The 26,505-nt window shown below is 37.3% G+C and overlaps 1 protein-coding gene across 8 annotated transcripts in view; it reads left to right on the top strand.

Moving 5' to 3' along the window:
* Nucleotides 1-26,505, top strand: part of DMD (dystrophin) — a 1,890,745-nt gene that overhangs the window by 596,041 nt on the left and 1,268,199 nt on the right. For all 8 annotated transcript variants that reach the window (XM_066356826.1, XM_066356825.1, XM_066356822.1 and 5 more), the window contains one exon: nt 20,384-20,531. In XM_066356826.1, the coding sequence (XP_066212923.1) occupies nt 20,384-20,531 (148 nt within the window). The remainder of the gene's footprint in view (nt 1-20,383; nt 20,532-26,505) is intronic.

Below are 26,505 nucleotides of genomic sequence, written 5' to 3'. Positions count from 1 at the left end.
TTCAAGAGTATTTATGAGTACCTGTTATAGAAGGTAAAAATAGTGATTAAACATAGTTTCTACCCTCAGAGAACATTTACTGTAGTTTGGCTGTAATGACACTAATATAAATTAGAATGGAATAAATTCTTTAAAGCAGGATGAAAGGAGTGTTAGGAAAGTTCAAAGAGATAATAGATTATTTCTATACTATTCACAAAACTTAGGGGATATTTTAGTGCTTCATATGTGAGCAGTATAATTGGGAGCTTTAGAAAGGCTCTGAAGGAGGAAGTTCTATCTGGACAGAAAAGCTAGGAGAAATAACATTTGAAGACAAGATATTTTTTTTTAATTTTATTTTTTTAATGGGGTGACATCAATAAATCAGGATACATATATTCAAAGATAACAAGTCCAGGTTATCTTGTCGTTCAATTATGTTGCATACCCATCACCCAAAGTCAGATTGTCCTCTGTTACCTTCTATCTAGTTTTCTTTGTGACCCTCCCCCTCCCCCTTTCCCTCTCCCTCCCCCCCCCCCGTAACCACCACACTCTTATCAATGTCTCTTAGTTTCACTTTTATGTCCCTCCTACGTATGGAATAATGCAATTCCTGGTTTTTTCTGATTTACTTATTTCGCTTCGTATCATGTTATCAAGATCCCACCATTTTGCTGTAAATGATCCCATGTCATCATTTCTTATGGCTGAGTAGTATTCCATAGTGTATATGTGCCACATCTTCTTTATCCAGTCATCTATTGACGGGCTTTTTGGTTGTTTCCATGTCCTGGCCACTGTGAACAATGCTGCAATAAACATGGGGCTGCATGTGGAAGACAAGATATTTTATGAAGAAAACAACAACAACAAGATGAGGAACCATGAAGGGTGTTCCTGGAAAATCAGGATAAATTTCATGTGATTAGAGAGTGTGCTATACTCAATACAATGTGACTATAAAGAAGAGATGTTAGTTGGGGAAAATGAGGCTTAAAAATGAGGTCAGGTCATTTGTTAATCGTTTCCTCTTTAATAGAAGATTTATGTTGCTCAGATATATAGGAGTGGAACTGAACAATAACAGCATGCTTTATGCGCAAGAGGACAGTATGTTATAGAAGTACGAGTTATTGCCTTCCATGAGATAATATGATGTTTATTTATTCTAATGATGCAAAATGTAAAAACCACATACACTAGAAACTAGTCTTATTTGACAATAGTGGTGCCTTACATTTCTGCTCAGAAATGAACAATTGCTTTGCCTCCCAAAGTCTCAGTTTTCACCTCTGCAAAATTAATATAGTAATAGTACCTACCCTAAGGTGTTGAAGTTATTAATATTGATTTGAATCTTAAGTGCATAGTAGAGTGCTTAGCATATATCTATGGGTTTTTGCCTTTTTTTTTTTTTGCTGCTATTTCTAGGTAAAATTTCCAGTATCAATTTCATGTTTGTATTTGAATGAAGAGAAAGACATCCTTATTTCAACATCCCCTCGAGCCAACAAATTAAAGATAGGAGTTAGAAGCTATGATGTCAAACACTGTATTATTTTCATTTGGACTATATGCTAGAATATATATATAAATTTGAACTAAATAAAATGTTCACATTTTGTAAGACTATCCATGAATATATCAGCTCCTCAGAAGGAGTACTACCTTTCTAAACTTTTTTAGAAATTCAAGTTATTTAAGTTAGACTGCTGATTCAGTTTGTGTAGTTAATTTGTCCAGAAGATCCTACTATTAAAGGTAACATTACAGTTCCTAATAGCAAACTATTTTTACTACTTTGGGTATTTTTACATGCTGCTAATTGTGCCAAATCAAGACATTGAAATTGCATAATTTTTAGGTTAGTATTAGCATAAACCTACATTGTTATTTTTTTTCAGAACCAGTACAGGAATAGCATACCCTGAATATTTTTCCATCATGACAGAATTGTCAAATATTGCACCCTTTTACACAATTGTCATTGGTCTGCTGGGACTTGGGACTGTGGCAGAGATGTTTAGAAAAGAGAAGGACAAAGGAGGTTTATGGAATACCAGCAATGTTACAAATATCAGAGATACTTATGTTTCACTTTTTTTCTTTTTTTTCTTTTTTTTTTTTTTTTTTTTTTTTTTTTTTTGTGAGGGAGAGAGAGACAGGGACAGACAGAGATGAGAATCATCAACTCATAGTTGCAGCACTTTGTTGTTCATTGACTGCTTCTCATATGTGCCTTGATGGGGTAGGGGGGGCTCCAGCTGAGCCAGTACCCCTTGCTCCAGCCAGCAACCTTGGAGTCATTCATGTCTGTGATCCCATGGTCAAGCCAGCAACTCCGCGCTCAAGTCATTGACCTGAAGGTTGCAAACCTGGGTCTTCAGCATTGCCGGTCAGTGCTGTATCCACTGTGCCACCACCTAGTCAGGCTGTTTTAGTTTTTTAAAATTACCTACCTAAATAATCAGATGTCAAGACTAGGTGAAAATATGGATCCCTACTTATGTGAGTAGTTATAAATTTATCTCAGGGATGTTTATGGTGTCTCTTCCTAAGACAAAATAATATGCTTGAGTTTTTGTGTATGTGTGTATAAACATATATATATATATATATATATATATATATATATATATATATATATATACACACACACACACATACATATACACATCTTTGTGTGTATAGATTTTTCATGAATGGGATGGGCAAATGTAGGTTTACAACTGTGAGTACATGCAACAGAGTTTATTCTTGTATTATTATGTAGTAAATATTGTAGTATTAATTTGTATTACAACTGTAAACCTACTTTTGCCCACCACTATATATTTTTGTGTTTGTTTGTACTTATAGCTCTAAAAGCCCTTATTATTTAAGATGTCTTAAGGTCATTGATGAGCCTTTCCTAGTTGACCTTCTCCTTCACAGGCCTGCCTACTTGTAAGGAAGGGGGACTATGACAATACCTGTTTCGGAGCCCATCCAGACATGAATTAATGAGAGACCAGCAAAATTATCAATATATATAATTAATATAATTAGAAATCTAAAGAATTTTAAGATTTCTTTTGGATTGTTATGGAAGTTTTGAGATATTCAGTGTTTTCAAGGGCTGGTTAAGTCTGACCTGTTTTGATGCAGTGGATAAAGCATTGACCTAGAATGCTGAGGTCGTCAGTTTGAAACCCTGGACTTGCCTCGTCAAGGCACATGAGAGAAGCAACTACTACAAGTTGATGCTTCCCACTCCCCCCACCCTACCCCATTCTTCTCTCTGTAAAATTAATTGTTGGTTATACATGTGAGCTATGTGAATGTTTGTGTTGGAACCATTAAGGAGAGATGACAGTGTGGACAGAAGTCAGAGGGTGGCCAGACAATGATGATAGGGAGAGGTGAATTGGAATAAGACTAATACGACTGAGATAAAGGTAGTAAGGGATTTGAAGAAAGGCCATGGCAGTAAGACTAGAAGGAATAGGCCATGTTAAAAGAGTCGTTTCTGTTTAGAATTGGTGGGAGATGGTGACAAATATGGTGGAAACAAAAGGAGGAATAAAGCCTGACCTCGGAGAGATTTCTGGCTTGACAATCATTAGCTAAAATTATAAGGCAAGACTTAGAGGAGAAAAAATGAGAAACTATTAAAATGTCATGTTTGATGTGCACATAGAATGTTTTGGTGAGAATAGTCCCAAAAAACAGCTGATTATGGAGCTGAGGCAAGGGCCAATATTTGGGGCTTTGTGGTGGTAAGTTTATAGATGAAAGGCAGGTAACTTGCAGCCGATAGGCCAAATCTGGCCCAGCACTAGTTTTTAATTTACTTATTGATTTAGAAAAAAAGAGCAAGGGGAGAGAGAGAGAAGAGAGACAAAAGCATCCACTTGTTCTTCTGCTCTTGTATGTGCCCTGACCAGGGGTCGAACCTGCAACCTTTGCATATTGGGACAATGCTCTTAGCAACAAAGCTATCCCTCCAGGGCACACCTGTTCTTTTTTTGTTTTCTTTTTAAAGTTTAATCAGGGTCTAGCCAAACACATTTGCTTATGTTCAGTTTATGGCTGATTTTAAGATACAATGGCAGAGTTCAATAATTGTAACAAAAACTGCATGGCTAACAAAACCTAAAATATTTATATTAAAGAAGTTGAAGGCCCTGGCCAGTTGGCTCAAGGATAGAGCTTGGGCCTGGCATCTGGAAGTCCCGGGTTTGATTCACAGTTGGGGCACACAAGAGAAGTGACCATCTGCTTCTCCACCCTTCCCTCTTTCCCTTCTGTATCTCTCTCTCCTACTCCTGCAGCCATTGCTCAAATGGTTCAAGCAAGTTGGCCCTGGGCACTGAGGATTGCTCCATGGCCTCATCTCAGGTGCTAAAATAGCTCAGTTGCTGAGTAACAGAGCAGTGGCCCCAGATGAGCAGATCATCACCAGGTAGGGGTCTTGCTGAGTGGATCGCAGTGGGGATGCCTGTGGGAGTCTATCTCTCTGCCACTCCACCTCTCACTTAATAAAAGGAAGGAAAGAAGGAAGGAAGGAAGGAAGGAAGGAAGGAAGGAAGGAAGGAAGGAAGGAAGGAAGGAAGGAAGGGAGGGAGGGAGGGAGGGAGGGAGGGAGGGAGGGAGGGAGGGAGGGAGGGAGGGAGGGAGGGAAAAGGAATGGGAAGGGAAGGAAGGGAAGGGAAGAGTAGGGAAGAGTAGGGAAGGGAAGGAAGAAGTTGATTAAGTTTATCAACCTCTGTTGTAAATATTATATCAATCTTTAAGAGTGAATAAGACTGTATAGGAAAATATACAGACAGGAAATTCAAGAGATTACCTATAGTATGTAGGTGAACTAGTTATTTATATTTTTCTTTTTGATGTAATAAGGTCCCTGTATCCTTTAAGCATGGCAGAAGGGTCCCCTATGATTGGAAAGAGGTTACATTAAGTGCTGATGTGAGTGATCCAGTTCAAATAAAGTCTGTCTTTTCTGTTTGTTCACATGGCAATAAATGAAAAGTTATTATGAGAAACAAGGGGGAAATGTGTGGAAATTTAGCCATGATGAGAGAGAATGAAGGAATGGAAGTGATTTTCTAAATTCAATTATGAAAACCATTGTGAGAGACTTCAAATCAAAGGACCATTCCAATGGGTTCGAAGCCTGAGACTCAGACTCTCACAACCTAGAGAGGATTAAGAGGATAAAATAAACAGGGTGTTACACGATAAAATGTCAATCCAGAGCTATAAAAGTGCTAGTGAAGATATATTGAAAACAATAAAATGAAACGGAAAAGGTATCACTGGATGCCACTGTATTTGTTTATTTCTTTGCCTTACTCTATAAATATTTCAAATTGAAAAGCTTTTATTTACAAGGAAGAGTCTAACTAGCAGAATTGAGGGGTGTGTGAAGTGGGAATATGTTCACTTTTCCAGTTTACACCTATTATTTTGTTCTGTATGCATACCTTAAAAATTAAAATAGAATATCCTGCTTAGAATATATATATGCAATATATATTATATATTATATTATATGTATATACACACAGCCTTTTTCATAGTATACACAAAAATAAGAAAATTAATAAAATTTACAACAAAGTATAGGAGAACATGTTAATGAATGTTGAGTAAAGGAAGATTTCATAAATATGTGTATAAAGCACTCATAAATAAAAATAATAAACTGGACTCTATTATACATTAACAACTTTCGTACATCAAAGATGATATTGAGCCTGACCTGTGGTGGCGCAGTGGATAAAAGCGTCGACCTGGAAATGCTGAGGTTGCCGGTTTGAAACCCCGGACTTGCTTGGTCAAGGCACATATGAGAGTTGATGCTTCCTGCTCCTCCCCACCTTCTCTCTCTCTTTCTCTCTCAATCTCTCTCCTCTCTAAAATGAATAAAAAAATAAAAATTAAAAAAAGAACCTGTCTCCTAACTCTTACTCTAGTGCTCTCAGTATTAACTTGGTCTTAATTATAAAAAAAAGGAAGATGATATTGAGAGAGCAAATGGAAGCCACAGCGAAGGAAAAGATATTTGGAATACACATATAATTGATGACGTGTCTGCATCCATAATTATGAAGAATTTCTACAAATCTTTAAGATAAAAGCAGACAATCGTATGGAAAATTGGGGTAAGTCCTTGAAAAGGAAAAAGGGGAACACATTTAATATCTGCTGACAACATTTAATATCTTGATCTGGGTAATGCTTACGGAGTGATCACTTTGTATTAAATAACAAACGTGGCTTGTGTTTCACAAGAAGACTTTTGTCATATTCACGAATTAAGATATTTATATGGCCAATAAACATAGAGTTTGCCATCTCCATTAGAAATCAGGAAGTTGCAAATTAAACCTAAAATAAGATATCACTGTATACCAACCAGAATGGTTAAAATGTAAAAGTCTCGTAGTACAAGGTAGTGCAGAGAATATGGATCAAGTGGTATTCTTATACACTGCTACTTATACTATAAATTGTAAATAGGAGTGAAAACCATTTGGCACTATTTAGTAATGTTAAAGATTGGCAGCCTGACCAGACAGTGGTGCAGTTGATAGAGCATCTTCCTGAGATGTGGAGGACCCATAGGACCCAGGTTTGAAATCCTGAGGTTGCTGATTTGAGCGCAGGCTCATCCGGTTTGAGTGCAGGCTCACCAACTTGAGTGTGGGGTCACTGGCTTAATAGTGGGAACATAGACATGACCCCATGGTCGCTGGCTTGAGCCCAAGGTTGTTGGCTTGAGCAAGGGGTCACTGGCTTGGCTGGAGCCCCCCCCCCATCAAGGCCCATATGAGAAAGCAATCAATGAACAACTAAGGAGCTGAAACAAAGAACTGATGCTTCTCATCTCTCTCCCTTCCTGTCTGTTCCTGTCTGTCTGTCTGTCTCTCTTAAGGTATATGCTCAACAGTAATTCTTGTGCACACATTCCAGGAGAGAGGTACGGGACTGTCTATAGCAGCATTGTAATAGCTCCTAACTAACACAACCTAAATATTATCAGTTAAAAAAATTGCACAATGAAATATTATACAGCAATGGACCCTCACACAAAAGAATACATACTATATGGTTCCAGTCAAAAACATACAGCAACCAAACTCTAGTGGTAGTAATGCATATTTAAGTTACAAAGCTCTAAGGGAATGATTACCAAGAAAGCTAGGAGAGAGGATACATGGAAGGGAGTGGGCAGGACGGACTAGTGATTGGGAAGGGGTTCAAGAGGGATTTCTAGCTGCTAGAATTATTATTTTTTTAATTTCCTCTTCTTAAATTAATGGTCACAGTATATAAATTCTTCTGTATATTAGCATGTTTAATAATAAAAGGTGGATTTGCAAACTAATGTCATCCCAATAAATTCAAATAAAAATATATCTCTAAAAATATGTATATAACATATGGGACAACCATGGATTCCATGCTGAGTAATGATTCAGCTTCTATGAGCAGGCTAATGACATTGTCTATGTAATTACTTTTAAATCCTCAAATTAAAGATAAAATCATTTCTCCAATGTCTAGTGGAGACAAGAGAAACACTGTCATGTCTTGGGTCCTCTATTAGTGACATAATTTGCATTTGAAAAGCCAAGCCCAGTAGAGGCAGAGTAATAGTAATACAAACCACTACTTGTATTTGTTGAATACTGTTGGACACTGTTTGAAGAAATTTAGACAGATTGTGTGAAGTAACCTACGGAGGTCGGCACTGTGTTTATGATCACTTTTCAGAGAGGTCACTTACTTACCCAAGGCCACACAGTAAATGGTGGAGCCAGGGTTCCAACCTAGGCAGTCTGACTGCTGTGCTCTACCTACCGCAGGAGGCGAGCACGTGGGTTCAGGTACAAGCCTGTGTCCAGTGAGGGGTCCAGTGAGACAGTCAGACAACTGGAGCAGACTTGAATTAGACATATGTGGACGAGGGCTCTCTGTATACAGTATATATTAAGTACGAGAGCAAAGATTATCTGGGCCAATGTCTTAGGAAGAAAAATTGAAAGGTGTAGGAGAGACGTAAGGAGAGTCAGAGTCCTGGGACAGCTTCTCAGGTTGAGTCAGATTCTGTAGCAAATACTTCACACCTGCTAGTATACTTAGGGTTTATGAAATCATTTTATTTCTGCAAAAGTGGGGCTGAGGAATGGTTTGCTACGGGAGCAGGTACTCTATAGGGTGACGCAAAGAACTCAGTCAACTTACACTTACCTACCTTTTGAACCAGGAGACTTGATCTGAGACCCCTCCCACTTCCCCCATCAAAGATGAAATATGGGGGCGGAAATAACCAGCAGCCCACTGCTGAGTTAGCAGACCTAAATACAAAGCCACAGTGGATTCGTCCGAAGGCTACTTGGGTGTTATTTATTCAAATCTATTTTATGGAATTGAGCACCATCTTAATGGCCTGAAAGTGTTGAAGTATGTCCCAAAGTACCTAAATTACTCCCTAAATGTAATTTATGCTTGAGAATAATTTGACTAACTTGATTTAGAACAGCAGGAAATAAGTTATGCCGCACATAAGTGGAGCAGCGGTGTAATTTTAAATACTGCTTGCATAGCGAATGAGAATTTTAATATTTGCAAAATTTTAAAATCACTTGATTTATTATCCATATGTTTATAAGGATTTTTTTTTTTTTTTTTTTGGTCCTTGTTTAGTTGTGTCTACATTTCCTCTTATTGCCAGGGGGAAAAAAAAGCAACTCTTTTTCCTGAGGAAAAATAAATAGAGGATCAAACTTATATTTATTTCCCTAAATGTTATTTTTAATGCCCCTGTTTTTAAATAGTGTTCCCTTTTTTCTATAATCATGTGTACACTCCAGTTAATGTTGTGAGGGTTTTAGGGATTTTAGTGACTGATTAGAGATTCGATTTACAAATATAACAAACGTTGTAAAACTAGCAAAATTTGTGTTTGTTTGGAATTTTCGTTGGTGAGAAAGACTTTCAGTTTATAAGTTGTCATGATAAAAACTGAAATTTTGCATGATGAATTTAAGAATATAGATGTAGACTGTGCTCTTAACACATTAAACACTAAAAAGTGTATTTAAAAATTTTATGTGATGCTTGAAATGGAGTTTAAAATATTATTGCTCACATTAAAAGCCCTTATGTGCAAAACTGTCTGCTTTTATTCTTTAATATTTTGTTTGACTAAAGGTGCTCAGTTTAACATTAATTTAATAATAAATGAGGTCAGCTTTATAGTTTTAAAGATTTACAGTTGTAGGCTATATTGAGTACTCTATTTAGATATTGTCAGTGTGACAGTCAATACCGTATGTCCCCATGTATAAGACACACCTTTTTTCGATAAATGTGGGATCTAAAAACTGGGTGCGTCTTATACAGTGATTGTAGGGTTTTTTTTACTTGCATTTCCCGCTTTTTTTATTTAATTAATTGTGCTTACACAGATTCTAGGGTCACCCCAAATGCATCCCCCCTATTCCCTCTATTCCCCTCAACATCTTCCTTGCCCCCCTCCCTACAGCGCCCTCCCCCCTTCCCTTTAGGATTATCCCATCCTATCATCCCCTTTCCCTCTGTCCTCTTTTCCTCTGGTCCCTTTGATCCCTCCTCTGTCTCAGTTCCGTTCCTCAGTTCTCATTATTCCTTGGATTCCTCAAATGAGTGAGGTCATATGATATTTTTCTTTCTCTGCCTGGCTTATTTCACTCAACATAATAGTTTCCAGGTCACTCCATATTGTTGCAAAAGGTAATATTTCCTTATTTTTCATGGCCCCATAGTATTCCATTGTATATATGTACCAAAGCTTTTTAATCCACTCGTCCACTGACGGACACTTAGGCTGTTTCCAGATCTTCGATATTGTGAACAATGCGGCCATAAACATGGGGGTGCATTTCTCCTTAGGAAACAGTGCTACAGTGTTCTTGAGGTATATTCCTAAAAGTGGGATGGCTGGGTCAGAAGGGCAGTTCCATTTCTAACTTTTTGAGGAATCTCTATACTGTTTTCCACAGTGGCATTTATCACTTTTTCGCACTTGTTTTTGTGCTCACTGTTGTAGATAGTGATTTGTCATTAGACACAGATGAGGACAAGTTAATGGATGGGAGTTTTGAGAGTGATGAGGAGTTATATGAATTTTATGATGAATAAAACTTGAGTTCAATGACTATGCAATACATTTCTTTTTTCAAATTTCGAGCCCCCAAATTAAGGTGTGTCTTATACATGGGAGCGTCTTATACATGAGAAAATATAGTAGTTCAAGATCGAATTGTTAAGTATACGAAGGTTTTCTTGTTTTCTTTATTTAACTCAGTATAATGTTTTCAAGGTCCATCCATGTTGTTGTAAATGATCCAATGTCATCATTTCTTATGGCCCCATAGTATTCCATAGTATATATGTACCAAAGCTTTTTAATTCACTCGTCCACTGACAGACACTTGGGCTGTTTCCAGATCTTCGCTATTGTGAACAATGCTGCCATAACATGGGGGTGCATTTCTCCTTTTGAAACAGTGCTATGGTGTTCTTGGGGTATATTTCTAAACGTGGGATAGCTGGGTCAAAAGGCAGTTCGATTTTTAATTTTTGAAGGATCTCCATACTGTTTTCCACAGTGGCTGCACCAGTCTGTATTCCCACCAGCAGTACAGGAGGGTTCCCTTTTCTCCACATCCTCGCCAGCACTTATTCTGTGTTGTTTTGTTGATGAGCCCCATTCTGACTGGTGTGAGGTGATATCTCATTGTGGTTTTAATTTGCATTTCTCTAATGATTAGTAATGTTGAGCATTTTTTCATATGCCTATTGGCCATCTGTATGTCCTCTTTGGAGAAGTATCTGTTCATCTCTTTTGCCCATTTTTTGATTGGGTTGTTTGTCTTCCTGGTGTTGAGTTTTACAAGTTCTTTATAAATTTTGGTTATTAACCCTTTATCAGACATATTGTCGAATATGTTCTCCCATTGTGTAGTTTGTCTTTTTATTCTGTTCTTATTGCCTTTAGCTGTGCAAAAGCTTTTTAGTTTGATATAGTCCCATTTGTTTATCCTGACTTTTATTTCACTTGCCCATGTAGATAAACCGGCAAATATATTGCTGCAATAGATGTTGGAGAGCTTACTGCCTGTGTTTTCTTCTAAGATGCTTATGGTTTCATGGCTTACAGTTAAGTCTTTTATCCATTTTGATTTTATTTTTGTGAATGGTGTAAGTTGGTGGTCTAGTTTCAGTTTTTTGCGGGTAGCTGTCCAATTTCCCCAAAACCATTTGTTGAAGAGGCTGTCTTTACTCCATCCAATGTATGCTCTTACCTCCTTTGTCAAATATCAGTTGTCCATAAAAGTGTGGGTTTATTTCTGGGTTCTCTGTTCTGTTCCATTGATCTATATGCCTGTTTTTATGCCAGTTCCAGGCTGTTTTGAGTACAATGGCCTTGTAGTATAACTTAATATCAGGAAGTGTGATACCCCCCACTTTATTCTTCCTTTTCAAGATTGCTGAAGCTATTCATGTTCTTTTTTGGTTCCATATAAACTTTTGGTATATGTGTTCTATATCTTTGAAGTATGTCATTGGTATTTTAATTGGTATTGCATTGAATTTATAAATTGCTTTGGGTAATATAGACATTTTAATGATGTTTATTATTTCTAACCATGAGCACGGTATATGCTTCCACTTGTTTGTATTTTCCTTGATTTCTTTTATCAATGTTTTCTAATTTTCCAGGTACAAGTCTTTAATCTCCTTGGTTAAATTTACTCCTAGGTACTTTATTTTTTTTGGTTGCAATAGTGAAGGGGATTGTTTCCTTAATTTTTCTTTCTGACAGTTCATTGTTGGTGTATAAAAATGCCTCTGATTTCTGAGTATTAATTTTATATCCTGCCACCTTACTGAATTCATTTATCAAGTCCAGTAGTTTTTTGACTGAGACTTTAGGGTTTTCTATATACAATATCATATCATCTGCAAATAATGATAGTTTTACTTCTTCTTTTTGAATTTGAATGCCTTTTATTTCTTCTTCTTGTCTGATTGCTGTGGCTAGGACTTCTGAAACTATGTTGAATAAGAGTGGTGAAAGGGGGCATCCCTGCCTTGTTCCTGATCTTAACGGGATTGGTTTTGATTTTTGTCCATTGAGTATGATGTTGGCTGTGGGTTTTTCAATAGATGGCCTTTATCATGTTGGGGTATGTTACCTGTATTCCCACTTTGCTGAGTTTTGATCATGAATGGGTGCTGGATTTTATCAAATGCTTTTTCTGCATCTATTGAAATTATCATGTGGTTTTTCTCCTTCCTTTTGTTTATGTGATGAATCACATTGATTGATTTGTGAATATTGTACCAGCCTTGCCTCCTGAGAATAAATCTCACTTGATCATGATGTATGATTTTTTTCATATATTGATGGATCTGGTTTGCTAATATTTTCTTTAGGATTTTAGCATCTATATTCATCAGGGATATTAGCCTACAATTTTTTTTTCTTTGTGTTGTCTTTGCCTGGTTTTGGAATCAGAATTGTGCTCGCCTCATAAAAGGAGCTTGGAAGTCTTCCTTCCTCTTGAATTTTTTGAAATAGCTTGAGAAGGTTAGGAGTTAGTTCTTCTTTGAATATTTTGTAGAATTCACTTGTGAAGCCATCAGGCCCAGGACTTTTCTTTGTTGTGAGTTTTTTGATAACTGTTTCGATCTCATTTGTTGTAATTGATCTCTTTATGTTTTCTGATTTTTGCAGATTAATTTTTGGAATATTATATGTTTCAAGGAATTTGTCCATTTCATCAAGGTTGTCTAGTTTTTTGGCATAAAGTTCTTCATAGTATTTTCTTACAATATTTTGTATTTCTGTTGTGTCAGTTGTTATTTCTCCACTCTCATTTCTAATTTTATATATTTGAGTCCTCTCTCTTTTTTTCTTGGTGAATCTGGTTAAAGGTTCATCGGTCTTGTTTACCTTTACAAAGAATCAGCTACTCATTTCATTGATCCTCTGTGTTGTTTCTTTAGCCTCTATGTCACTTATTTCTGCTCTGATATTTATTATTTCCTTCCTTCTGCTACCTCTGGGCTTTACTTGCTGTTCTTTTTCTAGTTCTTTTAAATGCAGGGTCAAGTTGTTTATTTGAGCTTTTTCTAGCTTCTTGAGTTCATAATGCTATGATCTTCCCTCTCAGTACTGCTTTTTCTATGTCCCATAAATTTTGAGTTGATGTATGCTCATTATAATTCGTTTCTAGGAATTTTTTAATTTCTTCTTTGATCGCATTGTTAACTCATTCATTATTTAATAACATGCTATTTAGTTTCCAAGTATTTGAGTATTTTTCAGTTTTTCTATTGTGGTTGATTTCTAGTTTCATGCCATTGTGATCAGAGAAAATGCTTGATATGATTTCAGTCTTAAGTTTGTTGAGACAGCTTTTGTGCCCTAACATGTGGTCTATCCTAGAGAATGTACCATGAGCACTTGAAAAGAATGTATATTCTGCTACTTTAGGGTGAAAAGTTCTGAAGATATCTATTAAATCGAGTTGATCTAGTGTGTCCTTTAAGTCTGCTGTTTCTTTGTTAATTTTCTTTCTTGAAGATCTATCTAGTGATTGATGTTAGTGGGGTATTGAAATCCCCTAATATTATAGTATTGCTGTTGATCTCATCCTTTATATCCAGCAAAGTCTGCTTTATATATTTAGGTGCTCCTATATTAGGTGCATAGATATTTATAATGGTTATATCTTCCTGTGGGATTGCTACCTTTATCATCATGTAGTAACTTTCATCTCTCAATATAGCCTTTGTTTTAAAGTCCATTTTATCTAATATAGGTATTGCTACCCCAGCCTTTTTTTCATTTCCATTTGCATGAAATAAATTTTTCCATCCTTTTACCTTCAGTCTATGTGCATCTTTTAAGGTTTGTCTCTTATAGACAGCATATATAATATATGGGTCCTGTTTTCTTATCCATGCAGCTACCCTATGTCTTTTGATCAGATCATTCAATCCATTTACATTTAAGATTATTATTGATATGTCGTTGTTTATTGCCATTTTATTCTTTAAAGCTGTATTCCTCTTTAGCTATATGTTTTCTCCCCTTTGATCTGTTTACAACAGGCCCCTTAGCATTTCTTGCAGCATTGGTTTGGTTGTAGTGAATTCCTTGAGGTTTTTTTTTTTTTGTTTTTTGTTTTGTTTTTTGTCTGGGAAGCTTTTTATTTCTCCTTCAATTTTAAACAATAGCCTAGCAGGATAAAGTATTCTTGGTTGTAGGCTCTTGTTCTGCATTACTTTGAATATTTCTTGCTATTCCCTTCTGGCCTCAAGTGTTTCTGTTGAGAAGTCGGATGTCATCCTTATGGGGGATCCTTTGTAGGTGATAGCCTTTTTTTCTCTAACAGTTTTTAATATTTTCTCTGTATCACTTAGCTTTGGTATTTTAATTACGATGTGTCTTGGTGTAGATTTCTTTGGGTTTCTCTTTAATGGAGTTCTCTGTGCTTCTTGAACTTGTGAGACTTTCTTGCATTAATTTAGGGAAATTTTTAGCTATGATATGATTGAACAAAGTTTCTATCCCTTGTTCTTTCTCTTCTTCTTCAGGAACCCTTATGATGTGATGTTATTTTTCTTCATGTGTCACAGAGATCTCTTAGAGTTTCCTCAGACTTTTTGAGTCTCTTTTCTTTTTTCTGCTCTGCTTCTCTGCCTTCATTTATCTTGTCCTCTAACTTGCTCATTTGATCCTCAGCTTCATCCATCCTGCTTTAATTCCTTCTATTGTGGTCATCATTTCTGATATTGTATTTGTCCTTTCTGACTGATTCTTTTTTATTATTTCAATGTCCTTTTTTATATTTGCTATCTTTTTATTTAGGTGTTCGTAATAACCATTATTGTTGTTCTAAGATATTTGAGCATCCTAACAATCATTATTTAAACTCTGCATCAGTAATTTGGTTATATTTGACTCATTCAGGTCCTTTCCTGGGGATTTCTCTTGATTCATTTGTGTTGCATTTCTCTGCCTTCCCTTTTTGTCTGTGTATAAGAAGGTTTTGGCCACTGGAGTCCAATGGGTGTGGCCTCTGCATTCCCTAGATGCGGTCTATCTGCAGGCCCACCACCCCTTCTGCCCATGCTGCCTAGGGAGTTCCAGTATGTGTGTTGCCGGTGCCAGCCCACTAGGGCTGTTCTTGCGCTTTACGCCTCTCCTCCATGGGAGGGGCTGTGATCATGTGCTCCGGTCTATAAGCCTCAAGGGTCTTGGCCTTTGCCCCGCCCCTGAGGATGGGGTTATGTGCTGTGCTGGGCCGCAAGCCTTGGTACCGCAGGCAGGGGTTAGCACCTTTGCTCAGCTGCCGATATCTGCCTGTTCTGGGCTTTCGCCCCACCCCCGCAGGAGGAGCCAGCTCACGCATGGGGCTGCTAGCCACTGTTCCGTGGGCTGGGTGAGGCTGTACACCAGTGCACCCTCGCTCAGCGGTGGGTCTCTGCCCCTTCCGAGGCTCTTGCCCTTCCCCTGCAGGCGGGATTGCAGGTGGGCCCACAGGTGGACTTAACCACCTTCCTGCATCCCTTCTGCCCCAGCCGGGCAAGACTGAGCTTACACCTGGGCCTCAGTAGTGGCCAGCCGGCTTCTGCCCCTGCTGGCAGAGCCATACTTCCGCACTCCACCTCCACCCACCCTCCGGCAAGCCCTTAGCCGTGTGGGTGGGGGCACTGCAGCTCAGATCCTAACACTCAATACTGTGGTCCTGAAAGCACCCTCCTTCTAAGCAATTCTGCTCTGAGTGCCCCGGGAGAGCTTGTTTGGCTGGTGTCCTGTTTCCCTTTGCTGGTATTGCTGGTTCCAGGGGAAATATTCACTTTGGATTTGGGGAGTGACTCAGCCCAGGGGTTAGGGTGGCTGTCCCTCAAAGTGTTTCTCCCTGTGCCTCCTAGATTACACTCTCTTCCCACTGCTCCAGTCCTCTCCTGTCTCCCATCCTCCAGAGCCCCGGGTGGGTGGTTGTGAGAGAGGTTTCCTGCTCAGTCCCTTTAAGAAGAATCTGGGTCTGAGAAATCGGTCTCTTTCTCACAAACAGTGTCCTGACTTGTTTCCAGCTAAATACTGTCCATACGCCTCTTCTAGGCTCTGGGGCTGCAGGCTGAGGCTTTGTTCCTGGGACTCAGGACCCTCCCCTCTCTGCTAAACTCACTTCCCGCCACACAAGTCTCTCCTGGCTGTCGTTCACTCCGGGGAGCTGGGCAGCCCTCTCTGAGTTTCCGCTTTTCCTACCAGTCTCAGTGTGGCTTCTTCAGTGTTCCTTGGTTGAAGAGTCATCTTAATTTAGTCCAAAGTTGATTTTTCTAGATTATGGTTCTAAAATTAAGTTGCAATCCATTTTGGTTCTGGAAGGTGGAAGTTGGTACGTCCATCTACTCTATCACCATCTTGCTGCTCCTTTTTTTACTTTATTAATTGAATTTATTGGGGTTACATTAATCAAACAAACCATACCAGTCTCAGGTGTACAGCTTAAACATTATCTGCACACTGCATTATGAGCCTACCTCCCCTGCCCCACCCACCTTTCCCTCTGATTAGCACACATATTTTTTGCTTATTCCAAAAAACTATGCAAGTGCCAGATTGCAAAAATAGGGGAAAGGAAACAGAAGGGAAGATGGGCCTTTCAGGAATATGGGAATAATGTGCTAAGTCAGAAAGTCCTGCATCACTAGCAGGTCATGTAGGGAACTGTGGCAGCCCTCTGTGGCTGGTAGGTCCTTCCTGTCTCATTTTTGTGAAGCTGGGATAAGTATGTACCGTATTTCCCCATATATAAGACGCTCCCACATATATGACACACCTTAATTATGGGGTATGAAATTTAAAAAAAATGTATTATATAATGTTATTGAAGTCAAGTTTTATTTATCATAAAATTCATACAACTCCCCATCTGCGTGAAGAAGCAGGAAATGCACGTAAAAATCTACAACTACTGTACAAGACGCACCCAGTTTTTAGACCTCAAATTTTTTGAAAAAGAAAGTGCATCTTATACATGGAGAAACATGGTAAATAGCACACCCTGGGCTCTCAGCCTGCTTCCCTTCTTTTCTTGCCTCCAGCTCTGTCTTGCAGAGCTGTGTGTACCATGATTAATTGGATGAGACCTTTTGGATTTCCTGTGGAATTTCGAGGAATGATAACCTGTGGAGGAGGAAGAAGGGCTGGGTTGGGAGAAGGCTTTATGGCATCTGGGGGGAAATGGTAACCACCAATGTAGCCAATTCTGGACAGACATGTTTTCCTAGCAGCCCGGGATGAAGAGGGTGGGTATTAAATGTTGGAGAAGCAGTAACCTCCCAGTTGCCAGAAGTGTTGTCAGTAAGAATAATTCTGGTGATTGGGTAGGATAAAAAAGCATAGAAGGGGACTGCTACAAAGGTAAAATGGTAAGTTGTGACCAAGAGACAGCTTTTCTGTGCTCTGTTTAGCTTCTGCCTGTTTCTCAAACTATAGTAGCTGGTCCAGGCTAGTTGGCTCAGTGGTAGAGTGTCAGCACAGTGTGTGAATGTCTTGGTTTGATTTATGGTCAGGGCACACAGCAGACATGACCATCTGCTTTTTTGCCCCTACCCCTGTTCATTCTCTCTCTTTCTCTTCTCCTCCAGTAGCCATGGCTCGATTGGTTCGAGTGCATCGGCCCTAGGCACTGAGATTGGCTCTGTGAAATCTCAGCCTCAGGCACTAAAAATATCTTGGTTGGGCTCATAGCTCCAGACCGGCAGAACATTGGCCCCAAACGGGGGTTGCCAGGTGAATCCTGGTCAGGATGCATGCAGGAGGCTGACTCTCTATCTCTCGTCCTCTCACTTGGAAAATAAGGAAAAAAAGCAGACTATGGTAGCAGCAACAGAGTGGGAGGTGGTAGTTGTTAGCATGTGAGACTGTCTTTTAAAATTATTTTTAATTACTGTATTTTTCAAAATATCAAAGTATGAAATGCACATTGTAGAAAACTTGACAACTTAGAAAAATACAAAATGAAAATGAAAATCTGCTATAATCTTACCAAGGTGGAACAATGCCACTATGCATCATAGTTTTTTGAGATTCTCATTTAACAACTCTTTGGATCTAATGATGCAAGCACCTGTGAGACATACACTATGTACACATTTTTTAAAAGGAATAAATTCTTAGGATGTATTTGGAAGTCATGTATTGTATATTAGATACAACTGAACATATATAAAACCAAAATTATTATTAAACATGGAATATATTTCTAAGATTATTTTTTGGCTAATGATTATATAATATTTGATCAGCTCTACAGTGCCATTAACTAAAGGCAGAATTCTTATTTTTCTGCTACTTGTAGTTAGAGACTTCTTTTGATTACCATTGACTGCCTTTTGTATGCTTACCAAATACTGTGTTTTAAATATTTTTGTTTGTTGTTTTAAATATTTGTAAAATAAGAAATGTACTAAGTAATTGGATGCAGTATACATGTAAATGCATAATTAAATATTCAGAATATAACTATGAAGAAAAATAAGACTAAAAACCCCTACAACTCTGTCACTGAATTGTTTAACTGGTAAAGTGAGAATTCATCTTGAAAAAGGGAAATCCCAAAAAGACCATGGAAGGTGGTGAAAGGCAACTTGAAACCAGAGAAATCTGAGTTTGAACCCCCTCTCTTCCATTTACATATACAGTGATACCACAGTTTTCATCAATAATCCATCTGAAAACAATTGGTGAAATCCAAAACCGATGAAAACTGAGGCAATTATTTCCATATGAATCAGTGTAAATCCAATTACTGTATGCTGTAATCACTTACATGTAACTGTAGTATTAGCACTTGCAATCAATAAAAAAATGCACAAAAACACTGGAAAACAATGAAATTGTTTGGCTAGATGTGTGGGGTGATGCTCACACAACAAGAAACAATGCCACACTGAGCTGGAGAATGCGTGGGTTGCCCTTTGTTTTTGCAAAATTAGCAGCGAGGTCACGTGGGCACACCAACGATATCCGAGACAAATTTTTCATGAAAAAAAACAACGAAAACCGAAACCGACAATAACCAAAGTCAATGAAAACCTACGCATTACTGTACTTCTTCACCTGTAGGCAAATTACTCACCCTCTTATTTTTCTCTAGGAAAAAATAGGAATAATAATTGCTATGTTGCAGGAGGCATTGTAGGAGTCAAAGGAATCAGATATGTAAAAGTGTGGAGCCCAGTGCCTGACTCATACTCACTGTTTAATAAATGTAAATTCTGTTCACTTCCCAGTAAAATGTTAGGTTGGTGTGGCATTATTTCAGTTCTAAAATTATTTAAAGTTCCTAAATGGATGTAGAGGACTAGGAAGATATTGAAAACTCTAACTCATTGTATCTCAAGAGTCACACTCGGGGAACTGGGGCAGACTCTCAGGCAGCGAGGAATGTTCAGATTGGCTTTTGGCTTAGAGCTAGCAAATATTGTTTGGACAGGCCCCCGGAGGTCCAGCAGATCATAAATGCTGTAAGACTTTAAAACCTCATTCGTAGAGGGTTTTTTTTTAAAAATTTTTATTCACTTTGGATTGTATGTTAGAATCACCTGAGTGCTCTTATAAATACCAATATTAGTATCCCGCCGCCAAAGATACTGATTTAACTGGTGTAGAGTGGGGCCTGGAATGGTTGTTTTATTGTTATTGCTTTTTTTTTAACACCCAGGTGATTCTTATGTGCAAATGTCTTAAGGTAGATAAACGCAGAGCCTGACTCATGTCACAGAAGTTCCTTCAGCATTCCAATTTAAAATATTAGTGGATACAATTAAACAATAAGGATAAAAGGAGACAGCTCTCATCCCTTGTTTTACATGAGTTTACCAGTTAGTTGGCGGGTTGCTTATATCTGAGCCTACAATATGTTACATCTGTCATCTTGGATGCTTGTGGATTTTAATGAATAGTCTTTTGGATCAAGAGTAATATTGAAATTGATAGACTTTTTGAGATCATTTGATTTTGATCCATTTGAAATTGGATAGCTTCAAAATACTTAATTTATTAGATGTTAATAGATTTTTCAATGCCAACAATTACAAAAATAAATCTGTTCAGGGGGAAGAAAATGTTGACACTCTATGATAGTTGTCTTTACATTTGTTTCTATCAAGAAATGTATTCAACTTTAAAGGGAAAAATCACAGCCCTTAATTGAAGTTCATTCTTTCTATTTAATATTATTATTCTTGTCAGTGTAATTAAGCATATATACTATGTCCATACAATTTGTTTCATATGATCTATTTATTTTTCTTGATCGATATTTTTCACCTCTAGACGATTTGACAGATCTGTTGAAAAATGGCGACGGTTTCATTATGATATGAAGGTATTTAATCAATGGCTATCAGAAGCTGAGCAGTTTCTCAAAAAGACACAAATTCCTGAGAATTGGGAACATGCCAAGTACAAGTGGTATCTTAAGGTAAGATTTTGAAATCTCGTTTTGCAAATGGCATTTATCTTCACCGCAGTCACCACGACTGTATAACTTCTTTCAAGTTCAGGTTATGAAGGATGATGGAAATTTATAATTTCTGACTTTTGCTGTCATCACTGCACGTAGTAGAACATCATTGTAATGATGATGGTGGGAGACTGTGCTGTGGGTTTTCATGGGTAGGGTGAGAGTTAGCTTAGCTATAACTGCTGTATCTGAGGAAAGTGTAATTGAATCTCTGATACAAGGAGCATCTTACAGCAGGGTATCCTGTGTCTTTAGGGCAGCGTGTGTTTTTCTTTTATGTTGAATCCCGTCCAGAAGAAGAACTTGGGGTATACTTAGCCATAATTTAGTTGCTAGAAATATCCATCATGATAAAATTACAGTTCTGTTTCCTAAAGGACAATTTGTGGAGATGTAGCAATATTTCCATATATTCTATTGACAAAATGCCTTCTGAAGTCGTCCAGAGGCCAAAACAATGCTGAGTTAATTGGAAGTACTCATTGACTTTTTTTATGGTTTATGTTAACAGAAAGACAACATATGGATTATAACCAGTGTATAGTTTAATTTCAACTTGCTGTGTCTTTTGAATATGCAGATAAAGATAAATTGGATTGTGGAGATCATAATTCAGGTTATAAAATATACAGTTTAGGTATAAGAAATAGTGTTCATTACACCAAGTGTTAAGTATTTTTGCAACTTTTTAAATTCGAATTGTTCATGTAGCAGTGTTCAATCAAGTAGATTTGAATTGTAGCCGATTTTTAATGCCAGAAAATGCTGATGAAGACAGATGAAAGCAAAGAAGAAGGTAATGTATTCACTTGTTCTGACATTTCAAAATGCTGGACTCATAAAAACAATATCATATTCAACTTTAAAATTCTTCATTCTCAAATATTTTGCATAGCAGATATGCACTTTAATATGAATAAAGTAAGCATATAAAAACCTAGGTATATATAAACTATGTAAATATAGAAACTAATTTAAGAATCTTGTGTAATTACGTGTACGTTGGTCAAACGTACACATCAGCGTTGGCATGGGAGATAGTAGAAATTCATGGATAGCTTATCTGCCATTGTACAGAAAATACATGTTGTAATAGTGCTAAAATAAATTTTGACCTAATACAGTGCTACTAGGTCTCTGACTTCAAAGCAGAAATATAAGTGTCACTTAATGTTATCTTGGGGAGATTATAAACCTCTTGCCATTTCTAAAGATAACTGATACAAGGTAGTTCCATATTTTACTTGTATATTATGAAATACTATATGCTCATTACGAAAAAATAAAGCAGCATTGAAGTACATTGATGCCTTTGTTCTACTCCACAGAGAGTAGTGGTTTTGCTATGGACTGTGGTACACATTTCTGATGGACGTCCTTGGCAAGCCCACTCTGAAATGCAGATTAGCATACAGAAAGGTTATTAGGGCGTGCTTTTGGGAATTGAACAATTGCTTGATCATGTTCCTTGTTATAGTTTTCTTCATGTTTCTTTTCCTTGAGGTCTGTTAAGCTGCATGGATCTGTAGGTTTATATATTTTTTTCAAATTTATAAATTTTAAGACATTTTAAAAAATATGTTTCTGTCCCCTCTCCCTTTTCAGGGGTTGTAATGACACATATTTCACTGTTTAAGCTGTCCCATCACTCACCCGACTTCGGTTCCTTTTTTCTTTCTTTTTCAGTCAGTCTTTTTTTTTTTTTTAGGATTTATTTCATATAATTTCTATTGTAGAGTGGGCAAATCTAATTTTCTGCAATATCTAATCTGTGGTTAATCACATCTAGTGTATATTTTTAGCCACAGATGTTGTTTTGTGTGAGTCAACACATTGTTGAAGTGTGATTTGAGTTTTTTTACACCTCCTATGCCTCTATTCAATGTGTCAATCTTTCCTCTACCTTCTTGAAAATATGAAATTCTGTTATAATAACTAGTTATAGTGTCCTTGTCTATTACTTTTAGCACCTGTTTCTATTTTGGGTCTATTTCAATTAAATTTCTTCCAGATTATGTGGGTTATTTCCCAGCTTCTTTGAGTGACTGGTAAATTCTTTTGCATTTTAGGTTTATTTATTTACTTATTTTTGTGACAGAGACAAAGTCAGAGAGAGAGACAGATAGGGACAGACAGACAGGAAGGGAGAGAGATGAGAAGCATCAATTCTTTGTTGCAGCTCCTTAGTTCATTGATTGCATTCATATGTGCCTTGACTGGGGGGCTCCAGCAGAGTGAGTGACTCCTTGTTCAAGCCAGAGACCTTGGGCTTAATCCAGTGACCCTTGGGCTCAAGCCAATGACCATGGGGTCATGTTTATGACCTCATGCTCAAGCCAGCAACTCTGCGATCAAGGCTGATGAGCCCGTGCTCAAGCTGGTGACCTCCGGGTTTCGAACCCGGGTCCTCCGCATCTCAGTCCAACACTCTACCCACTGCACCACTGCATGGTCAGGCTAGTTTTAAAATTCTTATTGAATTTATTGGAGTGCTGTTAGTTAATGGATCATCCTGTCCATTTGATTACTAAAATTCTCCTCTAATAGAGTCCCACTGTGGGGAGCACATATACGTAAAATTTCCCTTCTGAAGTATACACCACTCCTCCTCGATGCCTGGTGGTGTACCCATATGAAATGGCACCAGGTCTCACCTTGCCAGGACTTTCACCTCAATAACTCACTGTGTCATCATCAAACTGCATTTGGTAAGCTTTAGACCCCAGACAGCATTTTTAACTTATTTTTTACCTTTATTGAGTTTATTGTGGTACCATTAGTTAATAAGATTATATAGGTTATTGTGGTACCATTAGTTAATAAGATTATATAGGTTTCCAGTGTGCAGTTCCATAGTACATCATCTGTGTGTTGTACTTGGGTGTGTTCACCACCCAAAGTCCGGTCTCCTTCCATCACCATTTCTGCCCCCTTACTCGTTCCCCTGGCCCTCTGGCCATCACCATACTGTTGTCTATGTCTGTGAGGTTTTCTGTTTGTTTTTGCTTAATCTCTTCACCATTTTCATGCAGACCCCAAATCCCCTCCACTCTGACAACTGTCAGTCTGTTCTTTTTATACATAAGTCTCTTTCTATTTGAAAGTTAGGTTTTGTTTTTTTTGTTCATTAGATTCCACATATAAATAGAATCATATAGTAGGGTATTGGTTTTTTTCTGACTGGCTTATTTCACTGTGAAAGGTAAGATTTCCTTTTTTTTCCCCCCGTGATCGAATAGTATTCCATTGTGTAAATGTACCACAGCGTTTTATCCTCTCATCTCCTGATGGACACTGGGCTGCTTCCAAATCTTGGCTATTGTAAATAGTTCTGCAATGAACATAGGGGTGAAAATATTCTTTCAGATCAGTGTTTCTGGTTTCTTTGGATATATTCCTAATAGTGGAATTGCTGGGTCATAAGGTGGTTTTATTTTCAATTTTTTGAGGTAACTCCATACTGTTTCCCACAGTGGCTGCATGAGTCTGCTTTCCTACAAGCAGTGCAGGAGGGTTCCCTTTTCTCCACATCCTCGCCTGCACTTGTTTATTGCTTTATGACAGCCATTCTGACATGTGAGGTGGTATCTCACTGTGACTTTGATTTGCATTCCTCTGACGATTAGTAAAATTGAGCAAGTTTTCATATGTCTATTGGCCGTCTGTATTGGCCTCTTCAGAAAAGTGTCTATTCATGCCCTTTGCCCATTTTTTTAAATTGGATTGTTTGGGTTTCTTGGTGTTGATTTGTATAAGTTCTTTATAAATTTGGGATATTAATCTTCTACTAGATGTATCATTGGAAAATGTACTCTCCCATTCAGTGGGTTGTGTTTTCACTATTTTATTTTTGGTTGGTTTTCTTGGCTGTGCAAAAGCTTTTTATATAGTTTGATACAGTCCCATTTGCTTATATTTTTCTTTTGTTTCCCTTGCCTGAGGAAATATATCAGCAAAAAATATTGCTACAATAAAAATCTGAGATTTTATTGCCTATGTTTTCTTCTAGGATTTTTATGGTTTTGAGTTTGCCACTTAAATCTTTAATCCATTTTGAGTTTATTGTATATGGTGTGAGAAGGTGATCTAGTTTCATTTTTTCCATGTATCTGTCCAAATTTTCCGATACCATTTATTGATTTGACTGTATTTATTCCATTGTATCTTCTTGTATACTTTGCCAAATATTGATTGACTATAGAGTTATAGTTTATTTCTAGGTTTTCTATTCTGCTCCATTGATCTATATGCCCGTTTTTATACCAGTACCATGATGTTTAGATTACTGTGCCTTTGTAGTATAGTTTGGTATCACGTAGTATAATTCCTCCAACTTTATACTTTTTCAAGATTGCTGTGGCTAATTAAGGTTTTTTGTGGTTCCATATAAATTTTTGGAATATTTGTTCTAGTTCTGTGAAATATGCCATTGGTATCTTGTTAGGATTGCATTGAATCTGTAGATTTCTTTGGATAGTATGAACATTTTAATGGTTAGAAATGTCCAAAATCATTCACATGAACATGTGTATTTCTGTTCGTACGCATGTGCACATGAGATGGCTGAGGGTATCATTTTATTCTGATCAGTCTCAAAAAAATGAGTCCAGAAAGACATTGTAAGTCACTTTCATTGTTAAGACAAATGGAATATTTGATAATTTAGCTATGTTAGCGGTCATTATTGTTAATTTGTTAATTATGAATAGGAAAAAGATTTTAAAATTTTTGCTGGAAAAATATTTTAGGAAACAGAATGTAGATGGTGCCTGCTAACAGCAGGCATATCTGTTGGCATGAACCAGTAATGGTTATTTTGAGTAAAATCAACCAAGCAGCATATATACTAACCAAATATATGCAGGGGTACTCGAATTTAAAGCCTTACATGTCTCATTATCAGTGAAGGTATCATGTTTAGGTATAAAGTAGCATTTTTTAAATGTGCATGTTGTGAGGTTGTCTATATATATTTGTATGAACTGCATTTTATCTTTTTAATTTTAAAAAGAACAAGTCAGTGTCTTACTCAAACTTTATGTTGCCATTCAAAATAAATTGACTGCCAATACCAAAAAGATGGTTCGGTTCCATGCAACTCAATTATTTTTTTCTCTGTACCAAGGGAATAATCAAATTAACTATAACAGTTCATATTTTCAAGCTATTCCAAAAAAATAACAAACCCCCATAACGAACTTCTTTAAAATTATCACATTTTTAGTTGAGAAAACATCAATCATATTATATGCCGCTAAGATTTATTTGCTTGCTAATAAATTCATTCAGTTTTCTAATGTAACTCTTTATATGTTAATTTAACCAGCGGTAATTGAGTGTATATGCAAAATTTTATCACCCACGAAAATATTGGTATGCCACATTAGGCTCTAATAGAAGTTTAAATGATTGACTAATAGGTTAGAAGCTACATTCAGAATATATGGGTTCAAATCTCAGCTCCTCAAACTCAGTAATTGCAGAATCTTGGGAAAGAATCCTAAGTCATTTCATGTCTCTGCTTTCTCTTCTCTTTAATAGAAATAAAAATAAGATGTGTATAAAGCACTTAGAACTGCATTTTCCACAGAACAGTTACTCATTAAATTTAAGATATTATCACGAATCACACTTCTTAAGTGATCAGCCTGTATCTGTAAAAACAAAAAATTATTCAACGAATTACTCTCCCCAAACGTCTGAAATACAGATCGAACAACCTAAAAGTTTTGTTAAACCTTGTTTTTATGAATTATGACATTGTATCAAAGAACAGATAGCTCTTGGAACAGGAATTGAGGAAAATTCCGATTCAGCCAAACACATCCTCCTCACATAGCTGACACTTCTGCCTACTCATTTTAGAACTAACAGGAAGAAATGTTAATGGGGGTTTTGGAAGGGAAAGCCGAGCACCACGAAGGAAAGTTAT

Source organism: Saccopteryx leptura, chromosome X (assembly GCF_036850995.1).
Source record: "Saccopteryx leptura isolate mSacLep1 chromosome X, mSacLep1_pri_phased_curated, whole genome shotgun sequence".
Classification (NCBI taxonomy): Eukaryota; Metazoa; Chordata; class Mammalia; order Chiroptera; family Emballonuridae; genus Saccopteryx; species Saccopteryx leptura.
Note: the sequence above shows the minus strand (reverse complement) of the source record. Positions and strands in the feature narration are given on the sequence as shown.